The sequence below is a fragment of the Arachis hypogaea genome, chromosome 14 (assembly GCF_003086295.3).
Source record: "Arachis hypogaea cultivar Tifrunner chromosome 14, arahy.Tifrunner.gnm2.J5K5, whole genome shotgun sequence".
Taxonomy (NCBI): domain Eukaryota; kingdom Viridiplantae; phylum Streptophyta; class Magnoliopsida; order Fabales; family Fabaceae; genus Arachis; species Arachis hypogaea.
The window spans coordinates 130,866,777-130,880,478 of NC_092049.1; the positions used below are offsets into that span (position 1 = coordinate 130,866,777).

The 13,702-nt window shown below is 33.2% G+C and overlaps 1 protein-coding gene across 1 annotated transcript; it reads left to right on the forward strand.

Annotated features, from left to right (window-relative positions):
* The first annotated feature begins 8,100 nt into the window (after positions 1–8,100).
* LOC112744184 (U-box domain-containing protein 15) lies at positions 8,101–11,479 on the forward strand. The gene is made up of 4 exons (XM_025793730.3): positions 8,101–8,543; positions 8,672–8,788; positions 9,070–9,495; positions 10,177–11,479. The coding sequence occupies exons 1-4, from the start codon at positions 8,241–8,243 to the stop codon at positions 11,227–11,229; spliced, it is 1,899 nt and encodes a 632-aa protein (XP_025649515.1). The 5' UTR covers positions 8,101–8,240; the 3' UTR covers positions 11,230–11,479.
* The last annotated feature ends 2,223 nt before the right edge of the window (positions 11,480–13,702 follow it).

Here is a 13,702-nt window from a genome sequence, read left to right on the forward strand (position 1 = left end):
TGCAGTAACACAAATTACAGATCTTTACATTTAGTTTTTTACTCACCATACTAGACACAAAACCTGGTGCATTAGGATGATCGACCATATTCTGAAATAATAAAAAAATTAGCCAAATAGAAATTCAAGTTAGTCCTTGTAGAATTTAAAAAAAGACATATAAGTCCCCAATGATTTTTAAAATATCCACCTAAGTCCCTATAGAAGCCTTAAAAACTCAATTTAGTCATCGCGAGCAACAATTAGTACATTATTGTTGGTGGTTTACCTGCACCTGGGGTGCTGATTGTGAGAAATGTATCTCCTCTGCAGGTTGGTTTGATGTTCCAGGATTTGCACCAGCCTTTGTCTTTCTTCTATTTGGATTAGTTGGACATCTAGTTGTTGCTGCTGGAGGTCCTTTGCAAGTCTTGTAATTATGGCCAACCTCTCCACACTTGCTACAAGTAACCCGAAATGTCCTCTTAACTTTGTTGCCGTCAGTTCTGCTCACTTCAGTCTCGGATGACTCTTTTCTTCTTCTCTTGACGGGTCTGCCAACTGGCCTCTTTAGCTTTGGGAGAATTGGTTTTAGATAATTTGTCTTCTTCTAATATTCCTCAGAATTAACAGGTTGTATGCAATGTTGGTACGTTGCTATTGCTGCCCCAATCTTAAGCAGAGGGTGGACATATGTCTCAGGTCTATCACCCCTTCTAGCTTTGGCAGCAAGTGCATGAACGCAAGGAAGACCTACAATTACAATGTATTTAGTAACATACAAGTGTAACTTAACAACTATAAATTAACTAACAAAATTTAGTGAGTATACCGGTTAATTGCCAAATATTGCATGTGCATTTGTTTATAGACAGGTTGACAGAAAGTTTCTTGGAGCCTTGTTGAACCTCGAAGACTCTCCTTTCATCGTTACCAACCCAAACTGGCTGCCAATATCTAACATCCTTCATAATGTCATCAAGCCTTTTCTGTTGAGTAGGTACGATCTCAGTTCCGATGTGTGTCTCCAATACTTGTTTGTACTTGGTCATCCATCGCATGATATAGCACCGAAGCTACTCACACATTGTAAGAATTGGTTTTGACCGGTAGTTTAATTTTTTTGCGTTCCAAACCTCACACATGTTATTGGTGAGGTTGTCACACTTAGGTCCGTGACTAAAGTGAGCTTTGGTCCAGCAAGTAGGCTCAAATTTTGCTAGATAACTCCATGCTTTTTCATTGATCCTTTTCAACTTCTTCATACTTGCTTGGAATTCAGCATCAGTAGTGCATTTAGCACATTCCCACACAACATTCTTGACTTGCTTGTCCTTGTATCTATTTGTAAATTTTTTTCATATATGCCTGACACAATTTCGGTGATGAGCATGTGGCATCACCTCCTTTAGTGCCGGCAACAATCCCTAAGAGCAAGTAAATAAAGACAACTTAAATTAGAAATAACAGGCAATAAATAGCAACTGAATTGTTATAACAAGCAACAATCCCTAATTGCAAGCAAATAAACACAGCTTAAATTGGAAATAACATGCCATAATAAGCAATATATTGATAACATCACTAGAGCAATCAACTAGAAGACATCTAGTCCTAAGAAAATGTATCATCTATTCTACCATTAAAACATAGAAGTCGTTCATAATGTTCTGTTATTAAATAACTTATAATTCGTTCACACAACATAGAAGCAAAATAGTCCAATAATGTTACATAATCAGCAATTGAACTATAACTTAATCACAACTAAATTGAACTAACAATGTTAAGTAAAAAATAGTGAAGATAAAGAAGTGCACACATGGTTAATTAAATGAAAGTAAAAGCCACGTATTAATATAAAGCCTCCCATTCTCCAACCAAGTGCTTGTTAGTATATAACCATCAAGTAAGATAAATAATCACAAATAAATTAACTTCACCCTAAACCCGAAAACAACTAAGTTAAAAGAATACCTTTTATTGGTCTGAGATAAAATTCCATCCATGAATGTATTGATCTCAAAGATCTTCTTGTAACAAGGTGAGGAACCACTTCCAACTCTCCTTTGTTTCACTTTCAACAATAGCGAATGCTATCACATAGAAGTGATTATTCGCATCTTGACTTACAGCGGACAATAGCTGGCCCCCAAAGTATCCCTTCAAGAAGCAACCATCAAGACCGATTAATTTTCTACACCCAACTTTAAAACCCCTTTTACATGCATCTAGAGAGATGTATAGTCTGTTAAACAGTGGAAGGAACTGAGGGATGGGTGTCACATCAAGAATGGTAGAGCTCCCTGAGTTACTCCTATGTATCTCTGTTAGATAGTCCCTCAACTTGCTGCATTGTGCTCTCTCGTTGCCAATCACACACTCCCTTGCTTCCTTGAGGGCCCTATATACCATCTTCCCATTAATCATAACATTGTAGTCGATCTTGATGTGCTTATAAGCCTCACTCAGGGTCATGTGAGGCTGAGTTCGAAGCCTCTTCTCCAGCTTCTTGGCTACCCACTTCTGATCTGCCATGTTGCTTCCAAATTCTCTAGCACAAGTGTGATGAGGAGTATAAGTCTTGATTTGGTAACTCTTAAGCTGATTATTCCATACACAGTAAATTAGCTATGGACAAGGATTCAACTTGGTACTACCAGTTCCATCAATAACACCATCCTTAGTTCCAGCATTCATATCCCTAACATCAACTTTGACAGCCTCAGTTGTCACAGTCTCATCAGTCACAGCAGCTTCATTCACATTGTGCTCACCGTCATTCACATCTCCTTCACTCTCATTTGAAGCATTGCCCCCCTTTGGCTTTCTCGGCTTTTTAATCCTCTCCATCCCATGTTCACAATCGCATCTAACCCTCCTTTGATCATTCTTTATGTACCTAATTTTTCTCTTCTCAAAAATTACATGATCCTTAAGAGCATTCTTAAAACTTTCAATTGTGGCAAACTCCATTCCCAACTCAAAGTTTACCTCCCCAAATCCAACACCTTCATTAAATTGAGGAAATTCATACCTATCTCTCTCATCTTCAGAGCTTTTCGGAGTCAATAATGTCTCTGATTCATACTCAAAAATTGGATCTTCTTCTTCAATATTTTCCTCAGCCTCATCTTCACCACTACTATTAGTAGGATTAGCAGCATTGGCAGCCTCAAAATTTGGCAATCCAGCCCTTGTTCTAACAGTTTTTGGCCTATTTGCAGTTAGGCCAAATGAAGTTGACCCATGACCTTTTTGTCTAGCATTTTTTGGAGCCCCAATGTTGGGTCTAGCAGCAACAGCAGCCCTTGACTTGTTTGGGCATGCAAACTTTGATCCAGAACCAGTAGCTCCATTAGTCTTTGTCTTGACAATTTTTTGGACATCCATGCTTGGCTTAATTGTACTTGACCCATCTGTAGCTTTCTTATTCTCTTTTAAAGCCTTCCTTCTTGCACCTATATTCCTCTGTGAGATCTTCATTCCTACACCACCCTCTATTTTTTTGCCAACTTTTCTAGTATTTCTCTTCACAATCAAACAATCTGAGTCACTATCTTCATCCTCAAATCCTGTTGGGAGGGGGGGTCTATATGGTTCATCCTCTGTCGTTTCATACCCGTCATCACTAGACTCCTCCTCAACATCTGCATCAGCATCAAAGTCCAAATTGATGTCCTCTGGTGGAGTAACCATTATCGGGTGATTGAAAGATAGATAAAACTCGTCAGTCTCCTGGTTCATCTATTTATTCTCACGCAAATGATTAATCTTCAAATCTCCTTTTATAGGGTGCAGCCCCCTCTCCAAGTCAGGAGCCTTAGGATCAAACCAGTACATAGCCTTGTAATCTAAATAGCCTAAACCTTTGAACAGAGTTTCCAGATCAAAGAAGCATATGAGGTCAATATCCATCTTAGGAAATTTGTGCACTTTTCCATCAATATATAGAAGAACTCCCTGGTTATCCCTTACAAAATGTCCACCGTGGTGGAAAACAGGAACTACATAATCCTCCATCTAACTGCAAGTAAAACATACTTGAAATCAACAAATAGAATCATCAAACCCTAAACTACTCTATTTTGAGAATTTTTGTAACTGAACCCTAACCAAATACTATACAGTCACAACATAACAACCAAACCATTATACTCCATAATTATCACAGAACATAAACTCAAAATCCAACATACTCTGTAATGGTGACATTCAGCATTGTACTTAACTAATTCAAAATTTCATAAATCTAATCAACATAAGAAAGAGAATACAAGCTCACCTTCCTCAATGAACATGTTCAACGATCGTAACATGCACTTCCCCCAGTCTTGCGCGCCAATCGTTGCTGCTGTTTCGGGAGCGACGCCTCAACAGAGTCACCCAATGCTAGCGTTGGTGATCGAATTCTTCAGGTGCTCTGGGAGATTAGGTGTGATGCATTGACAGTCACCTTCTCTGTAACAGTTTGAAGAATGTGTGGGGTTTGGTTTCTATTTGAATAGAAACGGGTTGAAGTAGAGAAGAAGAAGCCTGACCTTGTGTCTCCCAATAAAATCAACGTTTGGTGCCAAGCCCTAAACGACGCTGTTTTCATGAGGTGGCTGGGGACTAATTTGTCCTTCTATGACACCTGTACTTATTGGTGGACACGCTGGCGACTTACTGTGCCACTTCAGCTTTTTCCGGTGGCATAAAATGGAGAAATGGGTCTGGGGATTGTTTTGGCCGCCGAAGAGAAACCATGGGGACTAATTTGGGTATTAATTTTCTTCGGGGACTAAAACGTCCGATTTTAAAATCTTCGGGACTGATTTGGGTAATTACTCAATAAACTATAAATGAATTTTTATTTATTTTTTATCCTTTTAAATATGGATTGATATAGATACCAAACAAGTAACAACACATAGTATACAAACATATTAATATGTTGATATTGATTGTGTTATCTTTTGTTTTTTTTTTCTTGTTCATTTAAATTGAGAAAGTATTTTGTACTAGTGACTAATTTATTATCTCATTTTGCATCATAAATTATATCTAAGAATTGATATTTGATTGTTATTAATATATTTTTGAAAATATGTATTTAACTTTTAATTTTATTTCTATAATTTTATATTTTTATTTAATTATAATTGGGTCAACCGGATAAATCAATAATTCACCGGTTAAACTAGTAACTCAATGACCCAGTCGTATGACTGGATTAATTACCAGTTCGATTTTAATAACCATGATATATCTATTAAGCAGGTCTTTTATTTTTCTTATTTTTTTTGTTTAGCTTATTTAAGTGACTAAAAAAAAAGGTCAAAACTCAATCTCTATATTATTTATTTTTTAAAAAATAATTTTTGGCCATTAACAAAAAAAATCATAAAATAATTTTAACTCGACGTAAAATCACCAAATTTTAATAATATAAATGTTTCACTTTTATAATCATGTTACAAAAAAAATTGCAGTAAGGCTTCACTATTTCTGTGCTAAGAATCAACTTTATACATGCAATCAACTATTTAAATTTATACTGAAAAATCTTTGTTAAGGACCATTTTTTAGTTTACTCTTCTTTTCACTTGGATGAGAGGCTATTTATCCTTAGAACTATAAGAATAAAATGTAATAATCACCTTTTTCATTGTACCAAGAAGCCTGCTTTCTCCTTTATTTCCAACACAAACATGGAAACTATAAGCACATCAAGATAATCATATCAAGATAAGAATAGCATATCAAGCACGAAGGGAGAAGGAAGTGAGAATATAAACATGTAAAAAAGCATCACAACTTACATCCAGGAAAAAGGTAAGACTTGCTTAGTAGGCATAAGATTTGACGATTCATAATGTTTGTATATTAAATAGTCCAATCAAAAAAACATATTTTTTTAAGTTTTTTTAATAATGACTAAATAATTTTTATTTAATTTTAATTACAATTTAATTATTTATATATTATTTAATTATTAAATCTATTTTTTATTTTATAAATTATTATTTTTTATTCCTCTATTATGCTTATTAACCATTAGAAATAAAAATAACGAAAACAATCGATTAAATTTCGCACGGTAATATAGGTTTTTTCAAAATTCACTCGATTGAAATTGTTACACAATCGATTGAATTTCACAAAGCAACAAGAATATTTTCTTATTTAATCGATTGGTATGATAATACAATCGATTGAAATTTGTATGTGATTAAAATTTTTTATCTATTCAATCGATTGGTATGATATATAAATTAAAAAACTCATATTTTTACGATGAAGTAATGTCATTTTTATTTATTATTTCAACAACTATGTCATATAAATAATATGTCTTGTCAATTATATTTTATTTTATATAATTAATTTGTTTATAAAAAAATATTTTATTTGCATTCTATTTATATGTTTGCATATATTAATGTTATTTCCATTCTTTAGATGCTTGTGACATAAATTGATATTTTTTAATCTTTACATAGAATTTTTTTTATTTCTTATCAATTTTTAGAATAATGTATTTTGTATTGATTAACCCTTGGAATAGAATTCTGTATGGAATTCAAATTCTATTTTTTATTTTGGTATAAAAAAATAGCACTGATTTCACTTCTAATGAGATTTCAATTCTCACGTTAAGGCTATATACAAATCAAACTAACATAGGTCTGATTTCTAATTCCATTTATTTTTGTGTTCGAAAATTTGTAACTTTTACTATTATTTAATCGTGACTAATTGAACAGTTTTAACATATTAAAAATTATACTTCAAATAATATCTATATACTTTTTAATACATGACGCAGACGACCTTAACTAATAAAACAAGAATTGCAAAATAAAAAATTTTATTCATTAACCTCGATTTTGGAATCAAAACAATGGATTATTTTTTAAATAATATTAGATGAAAAAGACTCTTTCACGAACTAATTGATTACTATAATGAATAAATTAATTGAATTTTTGTAGATTGTGATTACTATAACCGTGATGATCGCATAACTATGAATAAAAATTGGATATTGAAAAGATGAATAAATAATAAAAAAAATAGATATTAAGAAGATGGACAAAAATGAACAAAAACGATGAACAAATTAATAATAAGGAAATTGATGAACGATTACAATGATAGAATTGGATAATTGAAAAACAAATTGATGATAGATTATTCACCAATTATTAATGTATTGAAAAAGATAAAATTATGATATTTAAATCAAAATAAAAACTTAAAAAATTGAAGATAGAATTTTAAAGATAAGATAAATGAATAATATGATAATAATTTTTAAAAAAGTGGCAGAAAAATTGTAACGGCTTAATATACATTACAGTTGTCAATTCAATCGATTATGTTAACAGAACTAATTCTTTTCTTAAACTATTCTTGTTTTTTTTTTGTTTTTTTTTTTTTTTACCAAAGATAGGACTCGAATCCGCGACCTCTTAAATGAGTATGGGGAGATTATGTCATTTGAGCTATAACTCATTGGCCTTTTCTTTCTTGTTAATATATAATGTTTTGTAATCACATATAATTAAATATGTATATATTTAGGCATTAAAAATAAAAAAAATATAGGTAACTAACAATATTTTTGAACAATATGTGAACAATGTGAATTAATAGAGTTAAAAGAGAAAATTATCTTAAATTTAATTAGTAGTATTAAATTAGGATGTAGTGTATTTTTATTTGATTGGTGGTTGTTCAGGTATCAAATTTAGTTTCATATATTTAAGTATATTTACATGTATTATTAAATATTTTTTTAATATGTATTTTTTAATCTAAATATATTCTATATATATCTATACGTATAATTAAATATATTTAGTTTTTTTTTCATAAATATTATTGGTTAAAAATTTTCACTTTATTAAATGTTATTATTATTTCTTTTATATATATAGACAACAAGTTATTCTTATTTCTTTAATGCAGACACTTGAATATCATGTATAGCGGAAAAAATAATGGTATGGATATTTGTTTATCACTAAAACAGTAAAACTCGAAACCAAAATAACAAAATTAATAAATGTTGGTATATAGCAACCCATTTTACATGATTTCGTTTTTTTTACCCCCGAGCGCTAAGATGAGTTTGATGTCAATCTGTTTTTTCCTCTGTTCTCAACAATATCTACTATTTTCATAATAGAATCTATCCGTAGCGACGCGCATGGCGTTGCTATAGCCAAAACTATAGAGAGACAAATAGGGAGGAACCACGAGAAACGTTATCCATGGCAAATGCACACGCATTAGAGGAAGAGGAAGAAGAAGGAGAGGGACACGAAGCGGTGGAGGAAATCCAACGCGTCATTGAATCGGTTGCGCAATTCGGACAGTATAGAAAGACACAGAGAAAAGAATGTCACAACTTGGTGCGGCGGTTCAAACTCATGCTGCCTATCGTGGAAGAGCTCCGAGATATTCCGGAGCCCTTCCACGAAAACGGCATCGTTTGGTTGAAGAAACTTAGGGATGCACTCTTGTTTGCCAAGGAACTCTTGAGGTTATGTAGCCAAGGAAGCAAAATTCTCCTTGTAAGAACCTTCTCTTATGACAACATTAAAAAATAAAAAATAAAAAAATAAATACGAAATGTTCAAATATAAATTGGATAATGTATATTTGATTGATTATTTATAATTTGGTTTAATTTGTGTTTAAGGCAATGGAGACGGAGGCATATATGATAAAATTTCAAGGTGTTTATGAGAAATTGAGTCAAGCATTTGAAGATGTGCCTTGTGAGGAATTAGGAATCTCAGATGAAGTCAGAGAACAGGTAGGTCTGTTTTCATTTTTCTCATCTCCAAATTTAATTAATTTGTCGGATGATTACTTACGTGAAAATGTTCGAACAAAATAGTTGAGATGTATACACGTATTATGTCAAACAGTTTAATAAAATAAATATATATCAAATTATCTAATAATTCTTAACTATCATCTTCGTATAATATTTTCATAGTGAATAATCAAGTGTTTCTGAAAATAATTAATGAACATTTTATGAACAACCACCATGATTTGCATAGAAAAATAACTGGGAGTTCTATTATGCAGATTGAGCTGATGCACACTCAGCTGAAGCGGGCGAGGAGGAGGACGGATACGCAGGACATGGAGCTTGCAATGGATATGATGGTGGTGTTATCCGGCGACGAGCAACGGAGCGCCGACAGCGCCATCATTGAGAGGCTAGCAAAGAAACTAGAGCTTCAAAGGGTTGAGGATCTTAAGATAGAAACCTTGGCGATCAAGCAACTGGCTGATGAAAGAAAAGGGCAACAAGTAGATAGCACCAAGAAAATAATTGGCCTCCTTAACAAGTTAAAGAGAATTGCTGGCATGGAAGAAACAAGTGTTCTTGATGATCCTGTCCTGCCTAGGGTGCTTGTGAAGAGCATATCTTTGGTTATTCCTCATGAGTTTCTTTGTCCTATAACCCTTGAAATCATGACAGATCCTGTTATTATTGCAAGTGGACAGGTAATAATAGAAAGAAAGTACTTGCTTTTAGTTAGAATTATTTTTATATTTAAATTATTTAATCTTTCTCTAATTTAATAAGAAAAAGTGTTATATGAATTCTTAATTTTAGCATATTAACAAAGGAAGAAAGAAGAAAGTAAAACAAAATATATTTGGATATGTGGAACTTAGTTCCCTTCTTCAGGTCAAGTAGCCTTAAACTTTAGAATAGAAAAGGACAAAAATAATGTATACATCAAATTATGAATTCATATTATGTTGAGTACTTGTATTAAAAATGGGTGAAATGGGAGATAACAATGACCCATAACAATAAAGTATTAGAAAGGGAAGATTGTTAGGATTTTCATTTTAATTAATGGGTTAAATACTTAAGGTTTTTTAATTAACTTGTTAATATAAATCTTCAATCTTTTAATCTTAGACATTGATTAGGTAACCCCTAGATGAAGATCAGAGTAAAAACTACATTCTTTTGATTGCTGTAAGTTCATATTCTTTTGTTGAATTCCATTTGACAATTAAGTACAAAACATAATATGGATGTTAACTGTATTAAGTACTAGTTGAAAAAATGAAATTTGATGCCTTTTCTACATATATATGATGCTAACAAAACTTTTACTACCTTTTCTTCTTTGTTTGTGTTTTTCTTATCAATATGTTTCTCCACCAAAGACATATGAAAGGGAAAGCATAGTGAAATGGTTTGAATCCAAACATAATACCTGCCCAAAGACAAGGCAAACCCTTGATCACTTGCAACTAGCACCAAATTGTGCCTTAAAGAGCATAATTGAAGAATGGTGTGAAAAAAACCACTTCAAACTACCAAAGAAGTTCAAATCTTCAAGCCAAAACAATGGTCCAATTATCAACATACAAGAAATCCCACCTTTGGTTGAAAGCCTATCATCAATTCATTTAGAAGAACAGAGAAGAGCGGTCGAGAAGATTCGAATGCTGTCGAAAGAAAGCCCCGAGAATCGGATCTTGGTTGCTGAGCATGGAGGAATACCACCATTGATACAAATCTTATCTTATCCGGATTCAAAGATTCAAGAACATGCTGTGACAGCATTGTTGAATCTTTCCATTGATGAGAAGAACAAGAGGCTAATATCAAAAGAAGGTGCTATTCCAGCAATCATAGAAGTTTTGGAGAATGGAAGCATTGTTGCTAAGGAAAATTCAGCAGCATGTTTGTTTAGTCTCTCAATGCTTGATGAGAACAAAGAACTTGTGGGATTGTCAAATGGGATTCCACCATTGGTGAAACTTTTGAGGAATGGAACAGTTAGAGGGAAAAAAGATGCTATTACAGCACTCTTTAATTTGTCCCTTAACCATGCAAATAAAAGTCGGGCAATTAGTGCTGGTATTGTCGCACCTTTGCTTCAGTTGCTTAAAGACACAAAAACGAACATGATTGACGAGGCGCTGTCCATTCTGTTACTCCTCTCCTCGATTTCCGAGGGGAGGCAGGAGATTGGACAACTGTCATTTATCGAGACACTTGTTGAGTTCATTAAGGATGGGACCCCCAAGAACAAGGAGTGTGCTGCTTCTGTGCTCCTGGAGTTGTGTACAAATAACTACTCTTATATACTTGCAGCACTTCAGTATGGAGTTTATGAGCATTTGATTCAGATCAAAGGGAGTGGAACAAATAGAGCACAGAGGAAAGCAAATGCTCTCTTAGATCTTATAAGTAGGAGTGAGCAAATTTAGTTTCATCTTTGCTTCTCCATTATTGTAGGTTTTTTTTCCCCTTTAATCATTGTAAAATTGTAAATTAATTAACCAACTATTGCCACTTATTTTGATGTACAAAAATATACTTGTTTGATAGTTATACTTTTCTCCTAAATTAGTTTAGGAAAATTATATTGTAAATTAAAGAATTATGTGCATATGAGTATATTTGTAAAGTATTATGTTGTTATTCATGAATGATTAGGAGGCTTATGTTACGTCTTAATGTTGTTCTTCTTTCTAGTATACTGTTATATTATTGTTGAGAAAAAATTATATATTGAAGCTATGTTGTATTGTCGTTGAGGTATTTATATAATTATATGTAAGTAATTCACTAATTCTAGACGAATTAACTGTGGGATTTAAAATACATTATCTTACAGATGCATTCTCTTGTTAATTATCAGGGCTATGTTTTGGTTTCTGCATTCTTCTAGGCAAAATTTGTTGAGTGTTTGTGGCTAAGGCATTATCTTACACTTTGAATTCTGGTGATACTTGTAACCATGATATGTAACAAATCATTTGATTCTTTCACGTCAATCAAAGCAAGAACATACTTCCGGAGGATTTCATGTCGATTAACACTCAAAGGATCGGTCTATTCGCTTGGTACATGCATGATTTGTGGTTTCTTGTTCCGCAAGTCTCATTGGCTTTGTTGATTTTGTACAGAAGTTAACCTTGGCCCAATTGCAAGAGAAATGTCAAGGTAAGTTGATGGAGTCAAAAGATACAAGAATGAAGACAACCTCGGAAGCTCTTAGAAATATGAAGATTCACAAACTACAAGGATGGAAAATGAAGTTCGTAGTGAAGATAAGTGAACTCAAGAAAACTGGTTAAAAAGATTCATTTATACTTCAACCATAACCACATTTTTTTATGGTGGATACTCTTATGATGACATCTTCACATAAAGATAGTATTGTAGACTACTAGATGGGTTGATATATTTGACTAAGTATGTTTGATTAACCATCTAAGGGTTTACAATGTCATCTTCATATAAAGATGTCATCATATGAGTATTTCCCTTTCTTTATTCCATTGGCTTAACATTCATATTTGTGTCTTTAGGGATCCTTGTCTTTGTGAAAAATTTAGTGTTTCTTGACTAAAATCATCTTTTCAAAATAAAAAAAAATTTGTCTATCTTGATCTTATTCGTGAATTTTATGCCAACGAGAAAAACATTCATTCTTATATAAAAGGCCGTGAGTTAAATCTGAATAGTAAAACCATTAGTGATACCCTAGGATATTTTGATGTGAGTGTTTGTGCTTATACCTCTAAAAAATGGGATCAAGGCTTGGGTATTTCATATCAAGATGTTTTAGCCTATGTTTGTGAAAATATATCTCTAATTGATGGTTTCACTCTAAATCATAAGGTTCTAGGTCCCCTTCGTGCTCAACTTCACCGCATTGTGAATCACATCATCCTGTTCCAAAGCGGTTCTTATCAAAGAGTTTCTTTTTATGACACATTGGTATTGTATGCTATTATTACAAAAACTGAGGTTTTATTTGCTTATCTAATTATGAGGCACATGTATGATTGCATAAAGAGTAACAAAAATGTGTCTCTTCTTTACAGCATATTTTTAACTTGTATTTTTGAATCATTTGGTGTTGATCTGACCAATAAAACATTTGAAAATAAAAATTCTTACCTAAAAAGGAATGGTGCCGTGAAACAGCAAAGGAAAGTGTTAGTGTTGCAAGTGTGAGGAGTGTTGAAGTTAGTCCCACATCAAAGAAAGCAAGAAAAAGTGAGGAGTTTATAAGATGAGAGACCCATTAACTTGACACCTTAAGGTTTTGAGTTGGATGTGGTGTCTTCTCATCTTATGTTCTCTCGCTTGATTCTTCTCCGAAATCTCCCCGGTGGTCGAAAGCTCCCCACGGTTGGCCCAACAAAGTGGTATCCAGAGCTTTGGTTGTTTATCTCTGTGCTGATTAAATGGAGGAAAATACTCATGGACCGAATATGGCAAGGACTTGTATGATCTTGTGGAAGGAGATAAATCCAAAGGTACTAAATCCGATGCTGAATGGAAGAAACTGAATCGGAAGGCAGTTGCTTTGATTAGGCAATGGCTTGATCTTAGTGTGTATCCACATGTTGACACCGAAACGAATGCCGAGAAGATGTGGAAGAAATTGAAGGAGTTATATGAGAGAAAGCATGTTGACACCGAAACGAATGCCGAGAAGATGTTGAAGAAATTGAAGGAGTTATATGAGAGAAAGAATGTGCAAAACAAAGCATTATTGATTAAAAAGCTTGTCAATATGAAGTATGTTGAAGGTAAATCAATGCCGGAGCACTTGAGCATTTTTCAGGAGACAGTGAACCAACTGACAAATAATGAAATCACATTGAATGATGAGTTGTAAGCCTTGTTGTTGTTGAGCTCTTTGCCTAATAGTTGGGAAGTTCT

Excerpts from the sequence above, each read along its gene's own strand:
- LOC112744184 (XM_025793730.3), top strand. The coding sequence starts at position 8,241 with ATGGCAAATGCACACGCATTAGAGGAAGAGGAAGAAGAAGGAGAGGGA. Across the intron at positions 8,544-8,671 it reads AAGGAAGCAAAATTCTCCTT|GCAATGGAGACGGAGGCATA; the intron begins GTAAGAACCTTC and ends TTTGTGTTTAAG. Across the intron at positions 8,789-9,069 it reads CAGATGAAGTCAGAGAACAG|ATTGAGCTGATGCACACTCA; the intron begins GTAGGTCTGTTT and ends TCTATTATGCAG.